Source organism: Lissotriton vulgaris, chromosome 4_1 (genome assembly GCF_964263255.1).
Source record: "Lissotriton vulgaris chromosome 4_1, aLisVul1.2, whole genome shotgun sequence".
NCBI classification, from domain to species: Eukaryota; Metazoa; Chordata; class Amphibia; order Caudata; family Salamandridae; genus Lissotriton; species Lissotriton vulgaris.
The window spans coordinates 1,078,937,692-1,078,962,962 of record NC_141691.1 but is presented as its reverse complement, the minus strand read 5'-3'; the positions used below and the strand labels follow the sequence as shown (position 1 = coordinate 1,078,962,962).

The 25,271-nt window shown below is 47.4% G+C and overlaps 1 protein-coding gene across 1 annotated transcript in view; it reads right to left on the bottom strand.

The window, feature by feature from the left end:
* Positions 1-25,271, bottom strand: part of TRIO (trio Rho guanine nucleotide exchange factor) — a 5,246,815-nt gene that overhangs the window by 3,817,361 nt on the left and 1,404,183 nt on the right. Inside the window, exon 11 of the mRNA XM_086965300.1 lies at positions 9,717-9,908. Within this exon, the coding sequence (XP_086821426.1) occupies positions 9,717-9,908 (192 nt within the window). The remainder of the gene's footprint in view (positions 1-9,716; positions 9,909-25,271) is intronic.

Genomic DNA, 25,271 nt, shown 5'->3' with positions numbered 1-25,271 from the left:
GGAGGCGGGAGCCGGGCGGCTAATCGGGTAACAGAAAAGAAAGGGGGCGGGGTCGCGAGGGAGCAGCGGCGGGGAGGGGGCACACCAGGGGTAACGGTATCACGAAGCAAAAAAGGAGAATTACAGCATCAAGAAGGCACAAAAGACAATTACAGAATCAAGAAGGCACAAAAGATACTTAAAGAATCACAAAGTACAAATGGTAAAGTACACAATGAGGGCAACAGCGGGGCAGGAAGGAAACTAGCAGCAGCGGGGGCACAGAGGCCAGGGACGAACCTGTGGCGCAGGACGGAGACGCGCTACAGCTGGCGAGCGGCGTGGGGGGTATCCTGGGACAGGTCACACTCACCTGCGCTGCGCGGGCTCCATATGAGGCCAAGTGGGAGGGAGGAGCAGCTGGGAGGCGGGAGCGGGCGGCTAATCGAGTAACAGAATAGAAAGGGGGAGGGGTCGCGAGGGAGCAGCGGCGGGGAGCGCGGAGGGGGCACACCAGGGGTAACGGTATCACGAGGCAAAAAAGGAGAATTACAGCATCAAGAAGGCACAAAAGACAATTACAGAATCAAGAAGGCACAAAAGATACTTAAAGAATCACGAAGTACAAATGGTAAAGTACACAATGAGGGCAACAGCGGGGCAGGAAGGCAACGAGCAGCAGCGGGGGCACCGAGGCCAGGGACGAACCTGTGGCGCAGGGCGGAGACGCGCTACAGCTGGCGAGAGGCGCGGCGTGGGGGGTGTCCTGGGAAGCTTTGGCCAGTGTTCTCTTCTTGAATGGCCTTAGATCGTTTCCCTGTTGTACCGCCATAACACGGTTTTGATCTGCCCTGGTCAGCCTAGTATACAGCTCAATCACTCTTTGCTTCTCATCTTTCCCTTTCTTCTAGCAGTATTGAATTGTCTCCCCCCTGACTGCTGCTTTAAAGCAATCCCAAACAATTATCATGGGAGCAGTACTTCTATAATTTAAGTACCCAGGCCCTCATATGTTCTTGATAGCCCTGATCCCTTAACAGAGTTCTATCAAAGGTCCAGGGCCAAGATTTTAGAGGCTATTCCTGTCATCCCTATTTATAACACCAATGGGTTGTAATCTGACAGAAATCTGGGGAATCTATTAAGTCTGCAGTCTTGTTGTACACCCGATGATACCAGAAAATAGTCCAGCCTTTGAGTACAGGGCTGAGAAATATGTGTAGCCGTTCTCAAATAGTATGGTCTTAGCCCAAACATCTACTAGCCAGAGTGTATCACATAGATTGTAAAAGGCTTGCAATACCCTTGGTTTCCTCCCCCCATATTTAGGGTGTGCCTCCCAACGGTTCGGAAGATTAATATTAAAATCCCCACATATTATAATGGGTAGTGGTCAGTGTACAAACTCATGATTCAGACAATTAAATACCCCTGGATCATCCAACACTGAACCATAAATTGAGCAAAGTGTGAATGATCTATCCCCCATCAGATTACACCTTGTGATTACCCACCTCCCCATTGAGTCTTTACGAGAGAGGCCAAATTATATTTTATTATTTTGAGCTAAGACCTCCACCCTGGGTTCTGGTAGTTTGGGTGGTACCCATAATAAATTGGAGCCCCATATTCTTTAAGAGACCATTTCTTGATCCCTCTATGTGAGTCTCTTGTAGACAGATGTCTGCCTGCAGTCTCCCAAATCCTTGTGCCGTTCTTTGCCTTTTCTTTAAATTGTTAAGCCTGCAATTTTCTGTACCCCTGCTCCTTTCCCTATACTAGCCACATTAAATATCATAGTGCCCCCCCTTTCCCTGTTTGTCAATAGGTGTATTTTCCCAAACTCATTTGTCTTCAATAGATCCCCCTTTTTCATGCTCATCCACACTTCCAACCTTATGTACGGCTTCCCCTCCCCAACCCCTCCCACCCCCCAAAACATGAATAATTAGGCCAAGCTTGAGTGATGGCAAGTGCTCAATGCCCTGTCGCACCGTCCTCCCCACCCCATCCGTGACAACAAAAAGAAAAAAAATATAAGACTTTTACACCCTACTCAGGCAAAGCATTTGGGTTGTACCTCTATTTTACCCCATATCCTGACTGACTATCTGAGTCCACTTTCTTGCCCCTTACGGTTTGCTTACACTGGCCCCCGTTTTAATACGTGATAGATATTCCTGGGCCTGAATCTCGGAGACAAAGCGACGAGTATGCCTCCTCAACACAGTTTTTAGTCTGGCTGGATTCTGGAGGTAGGCTTCAGCCTCAATTTGCTGAAATGGATGGATGAGCTGCCGTAGGCGCCATCTATGTTCCAAGGTAGCGGGCGCGAAGTCCGGTCTGAAGAAAAAAGAACCATTTTCAAATGTCTTCTGTGAATTGGGACGAGCCTTGTCATAGATAATTTGCCTGAATAGAAAGTTGCCGAAGAAAACCAGCATTGCTCTAGGTTTCTCTGACCCGCTTTGTACATTGCTTTTGACCTTAGACGGAAACCTATGTGCTCCCTGGACCTCCATGTCCCAGTCCCACTTGGTCAAGTCCGGAAAAGCGCCTCTCAGCAACCTCACCGTGTACTCTCTCGGGTTGCTTCCCTCCGCCCGCTCTGGTATTATCAGAAAGCGTAAATTGTTCCGCCTCCGGCGGTTTTCCTGATCCTCAAGTTTGGATATAGGATATGCAAGTGCCGCTCCTTGAGATGTATTTTTTGCTTTCAGGGTCTCTACTGGTGCCTCCAGTACCTCTGTATGTCCTTCCACCATCACTAATCGTTCAGTGATTTCTCCACAGGGCTTACTTATTTTACAGATCCCGCCTTGCACTTTTTTGGAGGCGTTCCTAGCCCGGCGGCTCTCGTTTCTGTTCTCTTCTTGCATCTGCTTTAATGAGGAAAATATGGTGGATAATGAGGGCTCCTGATTTCTTGTGGGAGTTCGAGCCGCTTCTGCCTCCTGAAATGACAATTGGGCTTTGGAATAGTCCATTTCATTTGTTGGTGGCTGCCCTCAGACCTGCTGCTCTTCCTTCTCCTGGTCTTGGTTTTTTTTCTTGAAGATTTCTGTTTCTGGGTGAGCTGTGAATCCTGGATGGAGCTGTTGGAGTCTGAAGTGTCATCCTTGCTTGATGAAAGACTCTCCTGCCTGGAGGAATCCATGTTGTCAGTTAGCGAGAAGAAGTATTCACCCCCAGCTGTGTCTGGGGACAAGGGGCCCAAGTGTATTTCACTGATTTTGCCAAGCTCTAGTAGACTTTTACTTTGGCTTATGTCAGTTTTAATTAGATCAGATTCTCCCTCCTTTCTGTTGTCCTCATTCTCACCCACATCCACCATCTCTACCACCATATTGACAGTAGGGTGAGTGCCTCCCCAGCTCCATTTGCCAAGCATCCGCCCTGATCTTTCTCATGGCTGTGATTAATACTGGCCTCTCCCGTCTGGTGACTCTTGTTTATCCTCAGCCTCGACAGGGGTAGGGAATTATGTGCATTTCCTGCGGAGGTTGCCACTTTTTTCCCACCCCCTGGTGCGGTCACTGAAAACAGTCTTAATCAGGGGCTGCGACCCCGCCACTGGTTGCCCTATCGCAGGTTGATTTTTCACGCATTGTCTCTTGCTACCACCCAGCTTAGGCTTACCGGGGGCTTCTCTCTCATTGTCCTTGTCTTTTTCCTGCTGCTGGCAAGGCTCTCCCGGCATCCCTGATAGCCTTCCATATGCTCCAAGAGCTGTCCTGCTGCTCACGGCTCCAGCGGTGCACGCTGGAAGCCCGCGCGCTTTCCCTGTACCAGAGCATCCTGCCATCCTCCGCAGCTGTCTCGGGTAAGTTGTGCTTTCAGGTATACCCGCTTGTCGTCCTCCAGCGATTTCAGCGAGGATCCGGAGCACATTCTGACACGCCACCTTCCAGCACGTCAGCGGCCAGAGAGATCTCTTTGTGATCTCCGAGTCATGGATCATCGGGGAGAGAGGCAGCGCGACTTGGCAGGTGGGTTAGAACATCGCCATCTTTACTCCTAATGGATGGTTATTTTCTGAGACATTTAGATGATTAAACAGTTGTAGGTCTACTTAACACAGCTGTGAGCTTATGTCTCAATAAGTGCTATTTAAATGACAATCCCAGAGGAAAAGAAAGACAACATCTGTTTTGTCCCAAGATCTTCATCATTACCAAGAGCCTCATCTTAGTAGGTTTCAATATCATTGATAATTTTTTTTTTTTTTTTTTAAACAGATTTTTCGGAATAGCCCACTTTCAAACTAAGTCATCAGACTCTGCTACCTCAAGTCTCTAAACCCCCTTTCCTATCCACTGACAGGGCATGTCGGGTCCCTATGTCAGGAGTTTATCACATTCCTTCATGTAAACTTTGCTGCGATCCTTTCAAAACAATGGTACCACATCTGCAGCTCTGCAACTCAAGCAGATTCAGGCCTCAACATACTTCAAGTGAGGTTGTTTCCTTAACACAAAAATGTTTTTAGAGGAACCCTGAAAAACCAAAATTTACACAACCTCTATGCTTTCTGCTCTGAAACAAACCCCAAGAAGTGGATCTTTAAACCAAAATCAGGTCATCATTTTCATGTACGCTTCGAAAAATCTTCCGCCTTTTTCTACTGTGTCCAAAACAGATGGTCAGAAAATGCGAAGGTGGTGTGGTGTCCATTTAAAGATTCATATGGAACCCTTCAAAACCTTCCCACAAACTAGAATTAGTTAGAAATTGTAACGTATACACCAAGAAACAAAATGCAAAAAAACTATTTGAAGATGGAGCCAATGCTGGCAGCTTTAGTGAACACTGATCAATGACAACCCACAAGACTTAATAACAATTAAGTCAAGGCAGACTTTGTAGAAAAAATATCAAGTCATAAGTCTCCATCAACGGCTAGCAGGACATACCCAAGTAGGACCAAAAAAACAAGTTACTTACCTTTGGTAACGATATATCTGTAAGAGACAGATATTAGTTATGGATTCTGTTCCTTAGAATTACCCCCAGGCGTCAGACTAGATCCGGAGAATTTTTTCTCAGCAGTACCCCTGCGCGTCGGTAGGTGGTGTCGGTCGACACCGCATTAGTCAATGGCGTTGTGGTCACCGTCGTGATGTTGCGGTATCAGTTATTTACACGACATTCCAAGCCAGAAGCGCAGAGCCAAAGAGAGTCCCTAACTCTAGAAGTCAGTTCGCAGGACGGGGAGGATAGGTGGGGCGGTAAGGAATCCATAACTAATATATGTCTCTTACAGATATATTGTTACCGCAGATAAGTAACTTGTTCATCTGAAAGAGACTTTTAGTTATGGATTCCTTACCTAAGAATATATACCCCAGCAATACCAACCCCGGAGGTGGGTCTGAGAACGAAGTTCACACCAGGAAGTCCTGCAGAACATAACAGCCAAAGAAGCCGTCTCTTCGGACTTGGTTGTCCAGGCAGTAGTGCTTAGTGAACATGTGCAAAGAAGCCTATGTGGCTGCCTGGCAGATATCATGAAGGGGGACTCCTCATCCCAAAGCAGTAGTGGCTGCTATAGCCCTGGAGGAATGGGCGAGCAACTCTACTGGAGGTTCCCTTTTCGCTAAGGAATACCACAATTTTATGCAAAGAATGACCCATGGGAAGATAGTTCGCTTCTGCGCAGTCCGACCTTTCTTGGCGCCCACATATCCAACAAAGAGCTGCTCATCCACCTGGAATGGTCTGGTGCGATCCAAGTAAAATGAAAGCTCACATTTTAGATCCAGACGGTGGAGCCGCTCTTCTTCTTTAGAAGGATGCAGAGGTGGAAAGAAGGTGGGTAAAGTGATGGTCTGTCCTATGTGGAAAGAGGTAACCACTTGGGGAAGAAAAGAAGGTTGAGTTCTAAGGACAACCTTGTCCGGGCAAACAGCAAGGATAGTAGGCTTAGAAGAAAGAGCCTGAAGCTCACTCACCCTGCTAGCAGAGGTGGTGGCAACCAGAGAGGCAGTCTTCAGAGTCAAGAGTCTGAGAGGGCAGTTAAGCAGCCTCTCAAAGGGCACGCACATCAAATAAGTAAGAACAAGGTTCAAGTCCCACTGGGGAATTACAAAAGGAATAGGAGGAAAAAGGTGGGTAATGGCCTTAAGGAAGCGATTTACAATAGGGGACTTGAAAAGAGAAGGGTGTTCTGGAAGGCGAAGGAAGGCAGAAATGGCCAAAAGTTGGCCTTTGAGGGTGCCCAGAGCAGAGCCCTGGTGGGTCAAAGAAAGCAGGAAGAGGAGATCCTCTGAAAGAGGGGCAGAATGGGGATCCACCGCCTTTGCTGCGCACCATGCCACAAATTTGTTCCATATACAGGCGTATACCATTTTGGCGGAAGGAAGCCTGGCTGCCAGAATAATATTACAGACTTCCGGAGGAAGGTCGAAAAATGCCAACTGTCGCTGCCCAATCCCTACGCAAGCCGGTGGAGGCTGGACAGGTTGGGGTGGAGGACCGTCCCCTGCTGCTGCGACAGAGATCCTCCCAAAGGGGCAGTCTGATAGGAGGATCGATGGCAATGTTCAAGAGCTCAGGTTATCAGACTCTTCCTACCCAGTATGGAGCCACAAAAATGACTTGGGCCCAGTCCCGCTTGATCTTCTTCAGCACCTGGGGCAGAAGTGGTATAGGCGGAAAGACGTATAGAAGACCGCAACTCCACTCACGACGAAAGGTGTTGCCTAGCGAGTGCCGCTTTAGAAACTCTAACGCGCAGAACTGCTGACATTACGCATTCTCTTCGGTGGCGAATCGATCTAACCAAGGCTCTCCCCACCACTGAAAGAGACCTTGCACCACCTCCGAATGAAGACGCCATTCGTGATCTATCAGGCACCCGCGGCCGAGTTTGTCCGCCCTGGCGTTCAGATAATCTGCCAGGTGTTGAAACACCAGGGACATGCCCTGATGTTCCAGCCACTTCCAGAGGTAAAGGGCCTCCTCACGGACGGTCCACGACCCCACTCTGCCCTGTTTGTTGCAATACCACATTGCGGAAGTGTTGTCTGTGAACACCTGCACTGTTCGTGCCTTTACAGAGGGAAGGAATGCCTTCAGTGCCAGACGAATCGCCTGGAGCTCCAGAAATTTTATGTGGAGCCCGGACTCCACCGGAGACCAGAGGCCTCTGATCTCTGCCTCTCCATTGTGGCCACCCCATCCCAGAAGTGACACGGTGGTAGCGAGGCCTAAGGATCTGGCCATAGCCCTAAAGTGCTCAAGCGCATTGTCCGCTTTGTCGCCAAACAGGCGATGGCGATCAAAGGGCATGTCCAAAAGTGTTGATTGGACATCCCCTGAAAAGCCAGTGGACCTCAACCAGGCTTAGCGTCTCAGGGCTTCCGATGTGGAAATCGTCCTGCCTAGCGAGTCGGCGGTGTCCAGCTCACAGCGGACGAACTTTGCTGCATCCCTACCTTCGACAAGCGCATGGGAGAGTACAGCCCGGGCCTCCTCCGGGCACTGTGGCAGCACTTGCGTGACCGAATCCAACACGGAGTGGGAACAGCAGCCCAAGAGACATGTGGTGTTTAACGACCGCAGTCCTCAGCTGGCAGAAGAAAACATTTTCTTCCCAAGAAGGTCCAGCTTCTTGGATTCCCTATCTGGGGGAGCAGTAGGGAACGCACCTTTGGACGTTGAGGCTTGGATCACCAACCTCTCAGGGGTAGGAGCCCCTGTGCTGGGCTTCGACCAAGTGTCCAGTAGAATGTCCATGAGGGCTTCATTAAAAGGCAGCAGAGGCTCCGAAGAGGCCGACGCTGGCTGAAGTACGTCAGTCAGGAGGTTAGTCCTGACTGCCACCGTGGGAAGCTTAAGGCCAAAGGCCTAAGCCGCCCTACGCTACACCACAGCAAAGGTAGCTCCCTCCTCCGTAGCCGTGGTAGGGGGAGAAAGCATACCAGAGTCTGGACACGTGTCGAGACCGCTGGCATCACCCAACTCCTCTCTCCAGTCTGACTCTTGGAGCTAGTCTGTTAAAGGGTCTCCAGACCCCTCCCAATCATCCTCCTCACCTTCTGGCTACCACTCTGGGCAGGAGGGAATGCCATGATAGAAAATAAACACAAAATTGCCTGTCGGCGCCGGATCCCGACGCCAGTCCGGCCCCGTTTCTAATTCAAGGGGAGGGTCGGGTGCAATGCTGGCCGGGGGCACGGCCGGCACTGGCGGAGGATTCGTTAACAGAATCGGTGCCAGAGGAGGTGTTGTGAGGTCGACCGGCAGCGACCTGGATCCTTGGGAGGCCTGCGCCGCCGAGACCGAGTCGCCGGCCTAGAAGCCCTAGAACCCCCAACCGAGTCCACGGGGCCCGAAGGCACACCAGCAGAGTCAGGCTGCCCAAGAATGGCATTCATCGCTTCATAAAATTCACGAATCTGGGCAGGGGTCGCCCCAGCTCCTTTGAAGGGAGGGAAGCTTGGAGCCGACCCTGCAGGCTCCGAAGGCAGAGCCGCAGATTGACGACCTTCCGCATCCTGAATCGCGTCAGCCGATGGATGGGGAGCAAGCGAAGAGCAACTATGCTTCTTCGACTTCTTCTTGTGCTTCGACTTACCCGAAGACTTTGATGAGGACCTGGAGCGGTGCGGAGCCAACTGCCCAGCCTCCAGAAGCTTTCAAGATCGCTCCCGCAGACTTCAGGCCATGGCTCGACAGTCGAGGCACAACTTTGGGTTGTGGTCGCGCTCCAGGCACCAGAGGTACATGAGGTGCAGATCCATGACGGACCTCAATTTGTGGCAGGACTCACAAGGCTTGAAGCCGGTCCGAGGATATGCACCGGGTTGGAAGACTCAAAAAAAAGACATTGACAAAAGTAAAAAAAGAGTTATTCAAAAATTGAATAAGGGTACAGGTCTCTCTGGATCTGCGATGGCTGGCGTGGAAAAAGATAGAACTGATGTCAGCGCACAGGGGCGTCGTCTAAATAGCTACGTGACATCACAACAGTGACCACGATGCCATCGATGAACGCAGAGTCGACTGACGCCACCTACCGATAAGCAGGGGTAAGGGGTACTGCTGGGAAAAAAAGTCTCCAGATCCAGTCTGACACCTGTGGATAATTCTAAGGTAAGGAATCCATAACTAATAGTCTCTTTCAGATATTCAAAACAACCTTGATATTTTTTTGCCAATATGTTTCCCTAAAAGCATCAATTTATTGTGCCACTTAACAAAATGCAGATTTTTCATTTGTTTAGAATGTATTTTACAAGGGAGCACATTTCCAGGTTTTCTGCAGATAGTTCACATTTGTTTATAATACAGAAGATTATTCCAACTTACTTATCTGATTAAGACCTGTAAATAGATAAGTCCAATTAATTTGGTATTCATGAGTGTCAAGGAGGAGAAACTAAGACACGTGCCATTATAAGAGGATCTTGAGTGCAATTTATTTGAAAGGATTTTAATTATCTGTTTGGTGAAATGATATAATGTTCTACAAAATGACAAGATTTTCTGGCTACCTTTTCATTCTAGTTGCCTTTGTTTTTCAGAGTAATGCAACACAACCTTAACCCCTTGCGTTCTCCCGTCGGCCAAAGCACTACCTCGCTAGTGCTGCCGTCGGCCGACGGAGCCCCGCCCACCTAATAGAGCGCCCGCACCGTGGCGGAAAAAACGCTGCGGTTAAGGCGTTAAAGAAAAAAATACAGTCTTTCAATTGAATATATGGTCTGACTAACCACTATCTATCAAAGCCATACCTCTTTAACGTGAGTGTGAAATGACACAGACATGTCCAGCAGAATCTTGCGCTGCTCCACGCGTCTCACAAAATCTTGAATTCGGTCTTCCAGTTGATGAGCAGCTTGGTAAATCTCTTCTGGATCACATTCCCCTGTCTGAGCCAGCTGCTCTGCTGCTTCTAACAACTTGTCAGCATTTGTATATGTGTTCTGGTGGAAAAGTAAATGAAAGAGACGCTAGATTAAACTCTGTTGTTATGTTGTCAATCAATCTATTCTATATCCAGTAGGTTTGGAAAACGTTATTTACCTGTAACCAGTTATTTGTCACAAGTTGTGTAGTAGATCACATGCTGCATACTATTCTACCACCTAGTGCTGCATGATAAATATTACATTTAATTACTTTAAGATTACATTTCACTTCAGTAGACTTATGATCAAGTAGAACAATACTACAATACATAAGCACACATCATTCAGTTTAAGAGTATTGTATTTTCTGCCAGTAAGAAAGGGTGTGTCTTGTTCTGAGGGTTAAGTAAAGCAAACTACTAACACCCTATAACTTCCATACATATATCAAGGGGATGGTTATGTGAATCTACAACACAAGATGCAAAAAGCTGGTTAAAGGTAACTAACATGGACAATTTGCTGGTTGTGTCGTAGCAGATCACATTATGTATGCTGTCTTTAAACAGTTGCCCATCTCCTTGAGGCTGGAGTTGTCAGAAAGACACAGGGGGCTTCCCTGTTTAAATGCATGTCTACATGGTAATGTTTTGGGAACGTATGAGCAGAAGACCGCATTGTGTCTTCCAAATATTCATTTGTGGGATCTTGCCAAGAAAAACCATGGTTGCCCCCTCTTTCTTTAAGTGTCGAACGTGCCTGCAGAACATCTGTGAGCTGAGTTGTTGGTGCATGCATAAAAACCCCGGATTAACCACAATCCATCTGGCTATGACCCTTTAGAAATGGGTTTCCCAAGGTGCCTGGGTGCAAAGGAGACAAACAGCAGTTTTTTCTTGAGTTAATGCCTAGTATTGTCTATGAGGTACACGAGTGCCCGTTTGACTTCTAGTGAGGTCAGGGTCCATTATGGCCTGCTTGAAGGCATTTGAAATAATGAACAAGTTACTTACCTTGGGTAACAATGTATCTGGCAGAGACACAGTCTAGTCGCAGATTCCTTAACTTAGAATAGCCTCCAGGCGCCAGTCTGGATCAGGAGATTTTTTAGCAGTACCCTCTGCGTGCCCAGGGACGGTGTTGCATGGCTCCGCCCTGACGTCATCCACATATATAACGTCAGTGGAGCCATATAAGTCTTATGATTAACCTTCCTGCAGTTGCATGAGGAGTGAGCTGTGAGTATTGACTATGATGGGTAAGAGTGTTAGTGTTTGTGTTAAATGAGATTACTTGAGGGGACTGATTGAACACTAACCTCTTGTACACTGCTAATTCCTTTTTTGATACAGGGCAACACCCACAAGGTTGGCTCTACCAGGAGGATAGACATTCCTACTCCTATTGAGAACACTGCAGAAGAGGCATTCCAGATATCTTCAGCAGCTTTAATTATTGTATCCCATTGCCGTTTCCTCTGTGTGGTTTCTCTCAGGATAGCGGTCTACATTCACTCCTGGTAGATAACACAAGGTGAAGTGGTTAGACAGCCTTCATATCATTGCCCTCGCTGGTCGAATCCTTAAGGCTAGTGATGGTTCAATCTGACATTCCTAACAGTTCTTTAAATGTGAGGACATGTATCTCACAGACCCTTCTTAAGAATGTTATTGCTACAAGTAATCCACTTTTCATGTCAAGAATTGTATTTGACAATTATGCAGCGGCTCAAATGGTGGTCTCATAAGCAATGTTAGAACAATGTTTAGATTCCACGCTGGTATTGGAGGTGTATGAGGTGGAATTACTTTTTAATCCTTTCATGAAGGCTTTGATTACAGGAATACGGCAAAGTGACTGATGCTTGCTGTTTTGTAAATATGCTGCAATAGCTACTAAAGGAAGGCGTATTGAGGTGTATGGTAACTGTGATTCTTGTAAATCTAACAGGTAGCAAATTAATTGTTGTTCTGTTGGGGAAAGACGGTTAATGTGTTGTGTTGCACAGTAATGCACAAAACGCATCCATTTTGCTGCACACCAAGCTCTTGTTGTAGGTCTTCTTGCTTCTTTTAAAAAAGTCATACATTCCTCAGGTAGATAGAGGTATTGAAATTCTATTACACCAGGAGCTAGATTCCAAGATTGAGCTGTTGAGGGTTGGGATGTCTCACCCTGCCACTGCTGGATGTTTGAAGATTTGGATAATTGTGTAGCTTCTTGTGAGGTTGCAGGGAGAGCTCTAATAGTGTGGTGTAACATGGTTGACGTGCCTATGTGGGTGCGATCAGAGTCATTGAAGTCTGTCTGTCTAATGTGGAACAAGGCTACCAACAGTTCTGCGCTTGGATCACCGATGCCCTGGACTCTCTTATACCTCTGCGGTGGTCGAAAGGCCGGACAAAAACACCTAGTCCTTGGTATAATGAGTCTCTCGCAGAACTGAAAAAATCTTCCCGAAAAACAGAGAGGGAATGGAGAAGATCTTATGACCCTGCTCTGAAAACTCGGTATTTTACTGAGCTGAAGCTCTACCATAGAGCTATTTGCAGAACACGAGCCGCATTTTACGCTCAGGAATTTGCTACCAGTTCCAATCCATCAAAACTGATCTTCAAGGTCCTGAAGGACCTTATGAAAAATAGATCCACCTCAGAGGTGATTTGCACAGACTCCCACTGTGACAATTTGGCCTCCTTTTTTGTGGAGAAAGTGAAAAAAATCTACCAAGGTTTTGATACACACCACCAGAATCGAGAGGCTATCGACCCCGATACGGTGGGTTATGAGACCCTTGCTATGCTTCCAGACTTGTCTATTGAGACCTTTGACAGGCTTAGCCTCAGGGTCAAGTCAGGTTCGCCTTTGGACCCGTTAAAGCCAGCCTTTATCAACACACTTTCCCCGATGTGCCGAGCTCCCATATTGAATCTTATCAATAGGTCATTGTCCAACGGAACGGTACCCATGGCATGGAAACAGGCAGTGGTTACTCCTATACTAAAAAAAGCCAACTCAGACCCCCGGTTGCCAGAAAACTATCGACCTATATCCCTGTTGCCATGGATAGCCAAAGTAACAGAAGCCCACGTCAACTCTGTTCTGTCTGAGCATCTGGCTCGTAACCAGATATTGGATCCCAGTCAGAACGGCTTCCGGCCGGGACACAGTACCGAGACGGCATTACTTTACATCACGGAACACCTCCGCCAGGTACTGGACTCGGGTCGTACTGCAGCGCTTTTACTATTAGACCTAAGCGCTGCTTTCGATACTGTGTCCCACCATATACTGATCCAACGCTTACAGGAGGCTGGAGTGACTGACGTCGCTCTCCAGTGGTTTCGATCTTTTCTATCGGATCGATCCTTTAAAGTGGCTATACCACCAGGCCAATCCGCCACTTATTCCCTGGAGCTGGGGGTCCCACAGGGATCCTCGTTGAGCCCTACAATGTTCAACCTCTATGTGAAACCGTTGGCTGATGTCGTCAAACAGTGGGGTCTAACGATGGCCTCATATGCGGACGACACACAGCTAGCGGTGACACTTAGTGGAGACCCTGAGGTGGAGGCCCCCAGATTCCGAGCGGGTCTTGTGGCAGTAGCAAGCTGGCTTCGCACCAACTGCCTTCAGTTGAATGCCACCAAAACGGAGGTGTTGGTACTAGGGAAGCACGCTGAGCTATGGGGTAACCAGTGGTGGCCATCAGAGTTGGGTGTCACTCCTATTCCAGCATCTGGAGTGAGAAATCTAGGTATCTGGTTGGACTCTGCGCTCACCTTCATGGATCATACTAAGAAGGTGGCTGCCACGTGCTATGGCATTCTGCGTGGAATAAGGCCGGTTTTAAAGTATTTTGATCCCCCTACCAGACACCTTGTGGTCCAGGCCTCAATTCTATCTCGGCTGGACTACGGCAGCTCGCTGATGTTAGGGGTGAATCAAGCGGAGGCCTCTAGGCTTCAAAGGGTGCAAAACGCCGCGGCACGGGCCATTGTGGGCCTCCCCAGACATTGTTCAGTGTCTGGTACCATCATGGCCTTACATTGGCTACCGGTCAGACAGCGAATCAAGTTCAAAGCGCTGTGCCTGGCCTTTAAAATTTTGAAATCTTCTTCGCCGCCGGCACTTGCCAACCTACTCACTCCCTATATTCCTCTGAGATCCTTGAGATCGGAGGGGCTCCACCTGGCTGTCTGTCCACGTTTTAAACTGAGCAGAATGGGTGGCCGCTCCTTTAGGGTGCTTGCGGCAGGTTTATGGAACTCGCTCCCGGTACACATCCGAGCTCTTGAAGACTTGCTCGCCTTCAGGCAGGCGATTAAAACTTTCTTGTTTCCCGTGTCTGATTAGTTGCCTTTTTCTTTTTTGTGTGTTATGTTATAGTGTCTGTCAAAGCGCCAGGACGCCCCTTTGCTGGGGCAGCTGTGCGCTATAAAAATATAAATAACATAACATAACATAACAGTAGGTAGTTCTAGTTAGGACCTGGTTTCCATAGGAAAAGCTTTTTTCTTTTGCCAATATCTTTGGCGCTGGTTGATGAATGTTCGCAAAATTTTCAAAACGAATGGGGTGCTCCGGTCAGCTCCTGTCTTGAAAGTTTCGGGGTGATTCGTCAGGTGGGGGCGAGAAAAAAGGAGGGCCCCAATATGAGATTCCTTGTCGCGGCTGCAGCCCTAACTGCTTAACGGAATTACACCAAATTTGGCAGAGAGGTAGCTCTTTGTCCAGAGTGTACTCTTTGCTTTACATGGTGTAAATCCGTTCACTTGTTCCTGAGAAATAAATTTTTTTTTTAAAGTATACATCAGCCAGCCGCGGTAGATCCCCGAACCCTCCAGATCACAAGTTTGTTTCTGATTGGCTGCCAACATTTCAAACCACGAAGTGTTGGCAGCCATCTTGTGACTCTGCAAAACTGAGTCACAAGCAAAAAGGAAAGAAAATGATTTTAAAAAAAAGGGGGCAGGGTATTAACACCCTGACCCGCTAGGCCTGCCCAGGGGTCCCACAGGGACTACTTGGGCCCAAAAAAGCATTTTTAAAAATATTTTCAGCGGGATGTGCATAGAGTGCACGATTCCGCGCCGAATTTGTTTTTAAAAAACTGAAGTGCGGGCTCCCGCCAGGTCCAGGGGGTAATGTATGATTGTTATGCGGGGGCCCTCGCAACTCTGGGGACCACCCCCTCCCTGGGGCTTTTCTTAAAAAATAGGTGAGGGGCTCCTGCCCCTTCCACACTGCCCCAGGGACTCCCACCTCCCCGGGGCATCTGTTATTATGAGCAGGAGCCTCGCGCCCCGCAAACCCCTCCCCCCCCACCCCCCCCCCCCCAAGCCCCAGAGACTGCCATCTCCTTAAATATAACTAAAAAATGTGAGGGGGCTTCTGCCCCGCCCCATCAGCAGTGCAGGAAACCTGCTCTTGCTTCCACGAAGCAAAGCAGAGTGCTTTTCGACAAGGGGAGGTACATGTTAGCAGCTCCCTTTGCCCAAAAGCAATGCCGGCTCCACAGGATGCGTAGAGCCGGCAGGGACCGCGGGGGCATTGGGGCTCCCCTCGCGGTCCCCGCAGTTGAGGCCACGCCCCGGTGGATGGGGTCCCTGGGGCCGGCAGTGGCCCAGAGAAGGGGGCTGTGGCCCCCCTCCTTTAATTAAAAAAATAAAATAAAGAGGGGATTTTTATTTATTTTTATTTTGAAGGTTTTATATAGCGCTAGCTCCACCCAAGGGTATCAGAGCGCTTTACATAACAGGCGTAATACACAGGAAAGCAGCAAAACAAGTTCCATATTTGGTTAGATAGAAGTTAGAGGAACCATTTAGAGTACATAGTGTGAGGAGTACAGATCATATACGCAGAACGACAATTAAAAGAAACAAAAATGTCGAAATATATAGCTATTTTACAGTCTGCAAGGATGACTCAAAGAGGCAGCAAAGTGATGCAGGAAACAAATATACAGAGAGGAGAGCAGGGGGCCACATTCCCCAGTATTTAGTGAGGAGGTGTAATTTAAGGTTTCTTTTAAAGTTGGCATAGGAGGGGTTGCAGCGAAGGTCTTTGGGGAGGTTGTTCCAGATGGTTGGGGCCTTGCCAGAGAAGGAGCGGGATTTAGAGAAGCTTTTTTTGAGGAGAGGGGGTATGAGGAGGAGAGAGTTGGTGCTTCTCAGGGTTCGGGTGCTGCAAGCTTTTTTCAGTTTAGTTGATAGGTAGGATGGAGTCTTCTGATAGAGGGTTTTGTGTGTGATACAGGCAATTTTGTAGGAGGATCTACCTTCAATGGGGAGCTATTTGAGGGCCTTGAGGGCGGGTGAGATGTGTTCGAAAAGCTTACAGTTTGTGGTGAGTCTGGCTGCGAGGTTGAGGACGGATTTGATGGGGGCAAGATGGATTTTGGGGGTACCAGAGAGAAGGGCATTTCCGTAGTCGATGTTGGGAAAGGACCAGTGATTGGGTAATAACTTTGAGGTCTTCTGCCGAAATAAAGGGTTTGATTTTTTTGAGATGCCGGAGTGTGAAAGTGCACTTTTTGCTGTGATTTTAATGTGGGAGTTAAGAGTAAGATTATTGTTGATGGTGATGCCAAGAGATTTGACAGATTCTGCGAGGGAGAGAGGGCAGTTAAGGGCATTGAGGTCCGCTATCCATGATTGAATGGCGAGAGGGTTTTTCTTGGGCGAGAAGAGGATAATCTCAGTTTTGTTAGGGTTGAGTTTAAGATGGTTGCTGTGGAACCAGGTTTGGATCTTGGCAAGTGCTGAGTTTAGGTGTAGGATGTCAGAATGTGTTTTTACTTTATAGTACAGTTGAGTGTCATCAGCGTACAGATCGTAATTGATTTTGGCTTGTTTGAGTACCAAGGTGAGGGGTTCCATAAAGAGGGCGAACAGAGCAGGAGAGAGGATGGATCCTTGCGGTACACCAAGGGAGATGGGAGTTGGGCAAGATAGGGAGTTAAGAATTTTAATTTGTTGAGTTCTGTGTTGGAAGTAGGAGGTGAATCAGTTAAGGTCAGTGCCATTCAGGCCAAAGCGATCCCGGAGTGTATTGAGTAAGGTCGGGTGGTACACCGTGTCAAAAGCAGCGGTGAGGTCTAGAAGGATGAGTAGGTAAGTCTCACCCTTGTCCAGGGTCAGGTGTATGTCATCGACTATGTTAAGCATCGCAGTTTCCGTGCTACAACCTTTGCGGAAGCCCGATTGAAGGGGGTCAAGAAGATTGAATGTGTTAATGTGTTCGTCCAGTTGAAGAGGGGCGCACTTTTCGAGAGCTTTGGAGAGGAGGGGAAGGTTGGAGATGGGGCGGAGGTTGTTTGGGTCGTTAGGATCAGCTTTAGGATTTTTAGGAATAGGGGTGATTTGCCCGAGTTGAAGGGAGGGGGGAACATTCCCTGTTGAGAAGGAGGCATTAATTATGGTGGTCCAGTAGGGGACAATGATGTGTTTGAGATCTTGGACAAGTGAGGAGGGGAGAGGGTCTTTAGTGTGTGCAGATGGTTTGAGATGTGATAGGATGTTATAGACTTCCCGTTCAGAAACGGAGTGGAAAGTAAGCCAAGAGGTGTTGTTTTTAAGCAGAGTGATAGTAGGGGGGTTCGGGGGGCCAAGAGAGGGGAGGATGGGTGAGGGTGTTGTGGGAGATTTCAAGGGCGTGGGATTAGGTGGAGTATCCTGGGGAGGTTGAGGGATGGGCGGGGGTTGGGTATTAAGGAAAGCACGGTCGATTTTGGCAATTTTTTCAGCAAAAAAGCAGGCAATTTCTTCACACTTGTTAATAGAGGCAACTGGGTTGGGTGGTGTAGGGGAGGTTTGGTTTCTAATAATGTTGAACCGTTCTCTGGGTCTGTTTTTGGCATGTGAGAGTTGAAGGCGGAAGTAAGAAGCTTTTTCAGAGAAGATGTGTTTTTTTATAAGAGGATCTGGCATTTCTAAGGAGAGCAAGGTGGGTAGGTGTAGGGTGTTGTCTCCATGTTCTTTCCGCTAATCTGAGTGAGCGTCTCTCTCTATTAAGGTCGAGGGTAAACCATGATTTGGAGGGGTTGCTTTTTAGCGTTTTACTTTTCAGCGGGGCAAGCTCGTCTAAGACCTCTGCGACCGTTTTGTTAAAGTGTTCCGTGAGTTCAATTGGATTTGAAGAGGGGGGTGAGGATGAGATGGTGTTGGAGTTTCAGTTCAAGGGTGCCGGGAGGGATTTGCTTAAGATTTCTGCTCAAGATAATAGTTTTGTGGTTTTTGATAGGAACAGGTGGGGTTGGAGGGGATATTGTTAACAGAATGAGATGGTGGTCAGACCAGTCGATAGCGATGATATTGGATAAGGATGTAAGGTCAGGTTTGGAGATGATGACATCCAGAATGGCTCCTTTGGCGTGGGTAGGGGAGTGGCAGAGTTGCTTGAGGTCACTAATCTCGAGAAGGTTGATTGAGGAGTCATCCGGTTCATTAATATATATAGAAATAAGTGGCCATGCCCCGGGGGATGGGTACCCCAGGGCCGAAATCGGCCTCCGGAGGGGGTGCCGGACGGCCCCCCTCCCCAGTTTCAAAAACAACAACAAAAGTTAAAATACGTCAAAGGCACTGGGGGATGGGGTCCTCGGGACCCACAAAATATTATGAGAAGGGGGCCACACAGCCCCCCTTCTACTAAAAAAAAAAGCCGGCATCTCGCTGGAGGCCCCTTCAAGTTGGGAAATTAAGTCCCCTTGAATCCTGAGAGTCCCTGGGGGCTAACTAGCCCACCAGGTACCTCCAGTATGTCCCACACAATGAGATTGCTGAGAGGTGGTCCAAGGCTATGCCTCTTTTTACACCACTCTGCAAATGCGTCTCATGGCGCACTGCTGGTGGGGCGAAGAGGTCCTCTATGTCCTGAGGACCTCAGGACTAAAGTGGACTTCATCCCCTGAGCAGCAGTGTGTCAGGAGGCACGTTTGCAGAATGGCGTAAAAAGGGGGCGTGTCCTCGGACCACTCTCGGCAATCCAGCTGTGTGAGGCTTACTAGAGGTACCTGGTGGGCTAGTTGGCCTCCAGGGACCCTCAGGATTCAAGAGGACTTAATCCCTCAACCCAGAATGCGCCAGGAGGCGTGTTTGCAGAGTGGTGGAAAAAGGGGCGTGGCCTGTGTCCACCTGTCAGCAATCCCACTGTATGGGGCTTACTGGAGGTATCAGGTAGGCTAGTTGGCACTTAAGGACCCCCAACAGCGAAGGGGAGTTTAATCCCAATCCAAGAGGGCACCAAGAAGTGCGTTTGCAGAGTGGTGGGGAAAGGGGTCCTGGCCTGCTATGAGAACAGCAATCCTGCTGAGTGGGACTTACTTGAGGTATTAGGAGGGGTAGGTGGCCTCCATGTCTACTTTACTCCTGGGGGACTTTGGGAGCCAACAAGCCCTCCTGGTACCTCATGTAAGTCCTACGCAGCGGAATTCCTGAGAGCTTGTCAGAGGCCCAGGCCCCTTTCTGCACCACTCTACAAATGGGAGTACTACGTTATAGTTAGAAATTAGCATTTAAAAAACCTTGGAAATTCACTGAAAAAAACACAGGTTTCAAGGATGTTATGGTTAGTTGGACATTTCACTCGTACAAAACCATAGAAATTCGGCCATCATATTTAGTAGACCTAACTATAACTCGCACCCCCGAAATGCACTGCTGATGACGTCACATATTACATCACTCATGACATGCTCAGTGACATCACTCATGACATCATCCAGTGAATGTGTGTTTCTATAAAGTATAAAAATATATGGAATATGCTACTTACCAGTATGCATCTGTTGTTGGCATAGAGGGCTGCAGAGTGGTACATTTATGAATAGATCGCCATCTGGTGTTGGGCTCGGATGATTGCACTTGTTTTTCTTTTGGAGAAGTCTTTTGTCGTCACGAGACTGGTGAACCCTCCTTTGAGTGCTAGTGTGCATGGGCATCGGCTCCATCCTTAGATTGTTTTGCCATAGTAGGGGTAGATGGAGTAGTATGATAGAATACAGATAGAAATGCCCATGTAAGTGTATCTAAATAAGAATAGTGTTGGAACAGACACAGGTTTCCGGGGAGGCTGGGAGGGCATATACCACTCTGCAGCCCTCTATGCCAAGAACAGATGCATACTGGTAAGTAGCATATTCCGTTCGAGGCATATGGGCTGCAGATGGTACATTTATGAATAGACTATACAGCAGTTATCTCCCTAGCGGTGGTCACCAGTGTCTGTTGCAACAGTTTGAAATAAAGTTTTTAGTACAGCTTGTCCCACTCTAGCTTGTTGTGTTGCCTGCACATCGACACAGTAGTGTTTTGTGAAGGTATGTGGTGTAACCCAGGTAGCTGCTTTGCATATGTCATCTAGAGGAATGTTTCCTAAGAATGCCATAGATGCTCCTAGTGACGTGTAGAGGGAGCTCTAGGAGGAACATATTTGTATACATTTTACAATCCACCTGGCAATGCCTGCTTTAGAGATAGGATTGCCCTTATGTGTAGGAGAAAACGCTACAAATAGTTGTTTTGTTTTTCTGAAAGATTGTGTTCTTTCTATGTAGTACAATATTGCCCTTTTGACATCTAATGTATGTAGGGCCCTTTCTGCTACTGTCTGTGGTTTTGCAAAGAAGACTGGTAGTTCCACTGGCTGATTGATGTGGAATGCTGAAATTACTTTAGGCAAGAATTTTGGGTTTGTTCTAAGAACCACTTTATTTTGGTGTAACTGTAGGAATGGTTCTTGTAAGTGCAATTCACTTACTCTTCTGAGTGAAGTAATAGCTATAAGAAAAGCCACCTTCCATGTAAGGAATTGTATTTCACACCTATGCATGGGTTCGAAAGGTGGTCCCATTAGTCTGGTAAGTACTATGTTGAGATTCCAGACTGGGGAAGGCGGTAGTCTTGGTGGAATGACTCTTTTGAGGCATTCCATGAAAGCTTTTATTGCTGGCACTTTAAACAGGGAAAGATGCTGCCTGTTTTGCAGGTATGCTGCTATAGCTGCAAGATGTACTCTAATAGAGGTGTAAGCAAGGTTACATTGCTGCAAGTGTAGTAAATAGCAAATAATCTCTTTAGTGGATGCGTCCAGAGGGTTGATGTTGTTACTGTTACAGTATACAGCAACCCTTTTCCACTTTGCTGCATAGCATGCTCTGGTGGTAAGACGTCTTGCTTGCTTAATGATTTCCATACAGTTTGGAGGTAAATCTAAGTATCCAAATTCTATGACCTCAGGAGCCAGATCGCTAGGTTCAATTGTTTGGTATCTGGGTGCATTATTTCTCCATGGTTCTGTGTAAGGTGCATGGGTAATATTCTTAACTTTTGATGTGGCACCTGTGAGAGTTGCAGTAGCGTGGTGAACCACGGCTGTCGTGCCCACGTGGGTGCTACTAGTATCATTGTCATTGAATGTTGTTGCAGTTTTCGAACCACTAATGGAATTAGTGGGCGAGGGGGAAAAGTGTAAGCAAATTTGTTGGACCAATTTATCCATAACGCATTGCCCTGGGACAGGTGGTGTGGGTACCTGGATGCGAAGGTTTAGCATTTTGTATTCTGATGAGTGGCAAAGAGATCTATCTCTGGTTGTCCCCATCTTTGGAAGAATGGCTGCAGTATTTGGTTGTGCAGTTCCCATTCGTGTATTTGTTCTGAATCTCTGCTTCAGATGTCTGCTATCTGATTTTGAACTCCTGGTAGGTGTTCGGCTAACAGATAGATCTTTTGAGGAATGGCCCATCTCCAATTGTTCTGCGCTAGTCTGGATAGTTGGAGAGAGTGTGTCCCCCCTTGTTTTTGAATATAATACATTGCAGTCATGTTGTCTGTTCTGATCAGGACTGCTTTGTTGAGAATCTGCATTTGAAAAGATTTTAATGCTAGAAACACTGCTAGTAGTTCTAGATAATTGATGTGCAGTCTTTTTTGCTGTACACTCCATCTTCCCTGCACTGTATATTTCTCCATATGCGCTCCCCATCCAGTGAGCGATGCATCCGCTGTTAGTATCACTTGTGGAATCGGTTCTAGGAATGACCGCCCCTTGGAAATGTTTGTTGTGTTCCACCACTTCAGAGAGCGATGTGTGCGGTCATCTACCAACACCAGATCTGTAATCTGACCTTGAGCCCGATTTCCCTGTGTTGCTAGACATTCTTGCAGTGGACGCATTTGTAGTCTGGCATATGGTATTAGCAGTATGCAGGAGGGCATCATCCCTAATAGCTGCATGAACACTTGAGCTGTTAGTGAGTGTTGTGGTTGAAATCTTTGGATCAACGTGATCATTGTTTGGATCCTGATTGGATTGGGGTATACTTTGGCTCTTTCTGTGTCTATAGTAGCCCCTAGATATTGTTGAACTTTGTTTGGTTGCAGGTGGGATTTTGTATAGTTCACCGTAAACCCTAGCTGGTGCAGCAATTGAATGGTCTTTTGTGTGTTTTGAAGACATTCTTCTTGTGACTTGGCTTTTATTAGCCAATCGTCCAAGTAAGGGAAGACAAGTATTTGTTGTCTTCTTAGGTGTGCTGCAACTACTGCTAGGCATTTTGTGAACACCCTTGGTGCTGTTGTGACCCCAAACGGAAAGACTTTGAACTGATAATGTTGTCCTTCTACTACAAACCTGAGGTATTTTCTGTGGGCTTTGTGAATTGGGATGTGAAAGTAAGCATCTTTTAGATCAAGTGTAGAAAGAAAGCCCCCTTTCTTCAGTAAAGGGAGTACTTGTTGGAGCGTGACCATGTGGAAATGTTCCTAATTTATGTATGCATTGAGAGGTCTGAGGCCTAAAATTGGTCTTAGAGACCCGCCTTTTTTGGGAATTAGGAAGTATAGAGAGTATACTCCGGTCCCTTGTTGATGTTTTGGAACCTTCTCTATAGCATGCTTTTGTAGCAGTGATAGCACTTCCTGTTTTAACAATGTTAGATGATCTTGACTCATTGGACGCTGTCTGGAGGGGATGTTTGGTGGGGTAGCTGTGAGTTCTAGGCAATAACCATGTTGGATAATTTGTCTCACCCACCTGTCTGATGTGATGTTTTCCCAGACAGGTAGGAACTGTGATAGACGTCCCCCGACCGGTGTTATATGGTCTGGGGGGGAGCTGTATGAAGTCACTGTTTTGGGGTTGGGGAGTTGCGGTTGTTGTTATTTCCGCGACCTCTACCTTTGTTGTTGTTACCTCTGTAACTGCCTCTTGAATTACCTCTGGGTGATGTTGGTGTAAAAGAGGTTGATTGGTGGCTCGTGCTTGTATTATTTTACCCGCCTCTATAGGTGGACCTACGAAAGGAACCCCTTTGAGTTGGCTGTTGTATTGCTCTCATTGATTTAGGCGTTTCTGTGTCTTTTTCATCTTTTCTAAAGTCTCATCTGTACCTGATTCGAAAAGTGTTTTTTCATCAAAAGGTTGGTTCAATAAGGATGTTTGTACTTCTTGTTTGAACCATGAGACTCTAAACCATGCATGTCTTCTTAACATGATACTGGTGTTGATGGATCTTGCTGCAGTGTCAGCTGCGTCTAAGGCGCACTTAATGGAAGTGTTAGTTATTATCTTCCCTTCTTGTATGAGCTGGTCTGCCCTTTTTTGATATTCTTTAGGGAGATGTGTAATGAGTTTTTCTAACTCATCATAATGAGCTCTATCATAGCGTGCAAGTAGCGCTTGTGTATTAGCTATGCACCAGCTGTTTGCTGCTTGGGATGCTACTCTTTTGCCAGATGCATCTATTAACTTGGACTCCTTATCAGGAGGAGGAGCTTCGCCTGTAGATAATGAGTTTGCTCTTTTACGAGCGTTTGTGACTACAAGCGAGTCCAGAGGTACCTGTCCTTTGATAAATATTGGGTCCTTTGGGGCTGCCTTATATTTGTTATCAATTCTTGGGTTTAATACCCTAGCCCTCACAGGGTCTTAGAATATGTCTGCTGTGTGATTGAGAAGACCCTTCAGCTTAGGTAGTGTTCATGATGTTCTTTGTGCAGCAGGTAGTGTTTCTAAAAGGATATCCTCTATTTGAGGTTCTGTGTGTAAGTCTACCTTATGGTATTTTGCTGCCCTATTAATCAGCTGTACAAAACCTGTATTATCATCAGGTGGTGAAGGTTTTGAGGGGTATAATTCTGGGTCGTTATCATCTGATCCTGCATTATAATTCTCCCATGGGTCTGCTTCATCTGGGGCAGTGTCGTCATCCCCATGAAGTTCTCCCTCCCCTGTGTCACTTTCTACATCTGTTTGAGGTGGAGATGGTCTTGGTGTAGAAGGTGGAGGAATAGCTGGAATAGTGTGAGGAAGAGAAGAGGGTGTATCTCTAGGTTGAGGAGAAAGGGGAGGAGTTGTATTTGTCCCCATTGTTCTCTTTTTAGGAGGAAGAGCTTTGTCGTCCAGCTAGTCATTCTTCCTCTTTTTAGGTAATTTTGTCACCACTTTGCCAGTTTGCGGATCGATAAACAAAGTCTTTTGTTTTGGATGTGTCTGATGCTCCTGTGTCGGTACCGAAGTTTTTGGTTCCGAAAGGTGCCTTTGCTTCTGTCCGTCAATGTTCTGTGTTTTTGACACCGAGAATTTGCTCGATTCCGATTTTTTCGGTGTCGAGTAAGTCTTTGACGTCGAAGCATGTTTCGGTTTCGACATGGAATGTTTCGACTGCAAGCTTTCCTTTGTATGGAGCTTCGGTGTCGATGTCGACTGTTTCTCGGATCTGACATGGTGGGAGGCCAAGGGTTTCGGTTTTGGTTTCGTTGCCGGGCCCGAAGGCGGGGCGTCGGAAACTTTCTTCGGTAGTCTGACCGGGCTTGGAGGCGGGGTCGACACCAAACAGGGTCGGTTTTTCAGTAAGGGGACGTCGTCCCTCACGGTTTGTTGAGCGTCAATTTCTTCGAAATCAGACTCGTCCACTTCCGAACCCGACTCTTCCTCATCTTCCTCTTCTTCTTCGGGGTGCTGGGCCTCGAACAGCCCCGGGATTGCCTCCGACTGCATTCTCGATACCTCGTGTCTTCGGGCTCGACGGTTTCTAATCGTCGACTTGGAGGAGAATGCTGCGCAGGCTTCACAGTCCCTGGATTCGTGTTCAGGTCATAGGCAAAGATTGCACACCTCGTGTAGGTCCTGGTGTGTGAACTTAGCACCACACGTTGGACATCTCTTAAATGGAGTCCTTTCCATGGACTCCGGGCTGGACTACGTCGCGAAAGGCCTCAAGGTCTCGTCGACGTAGAAGTCGAAAATGTTTATTGTTGACGTCGAAACGCGTCGGAATGGAAATGAACTCGCGTTCGATAACAATACCGTCGAATTGGAAAGGGAATACGCGCCGAAATAACACTTTTTCTCGAAGTCGATCCGGAGCGCTTCGATCCTCATCCGAACCCGATGGCGGAAAAAAACAATCTAAGGATGGAGCCGATGCCC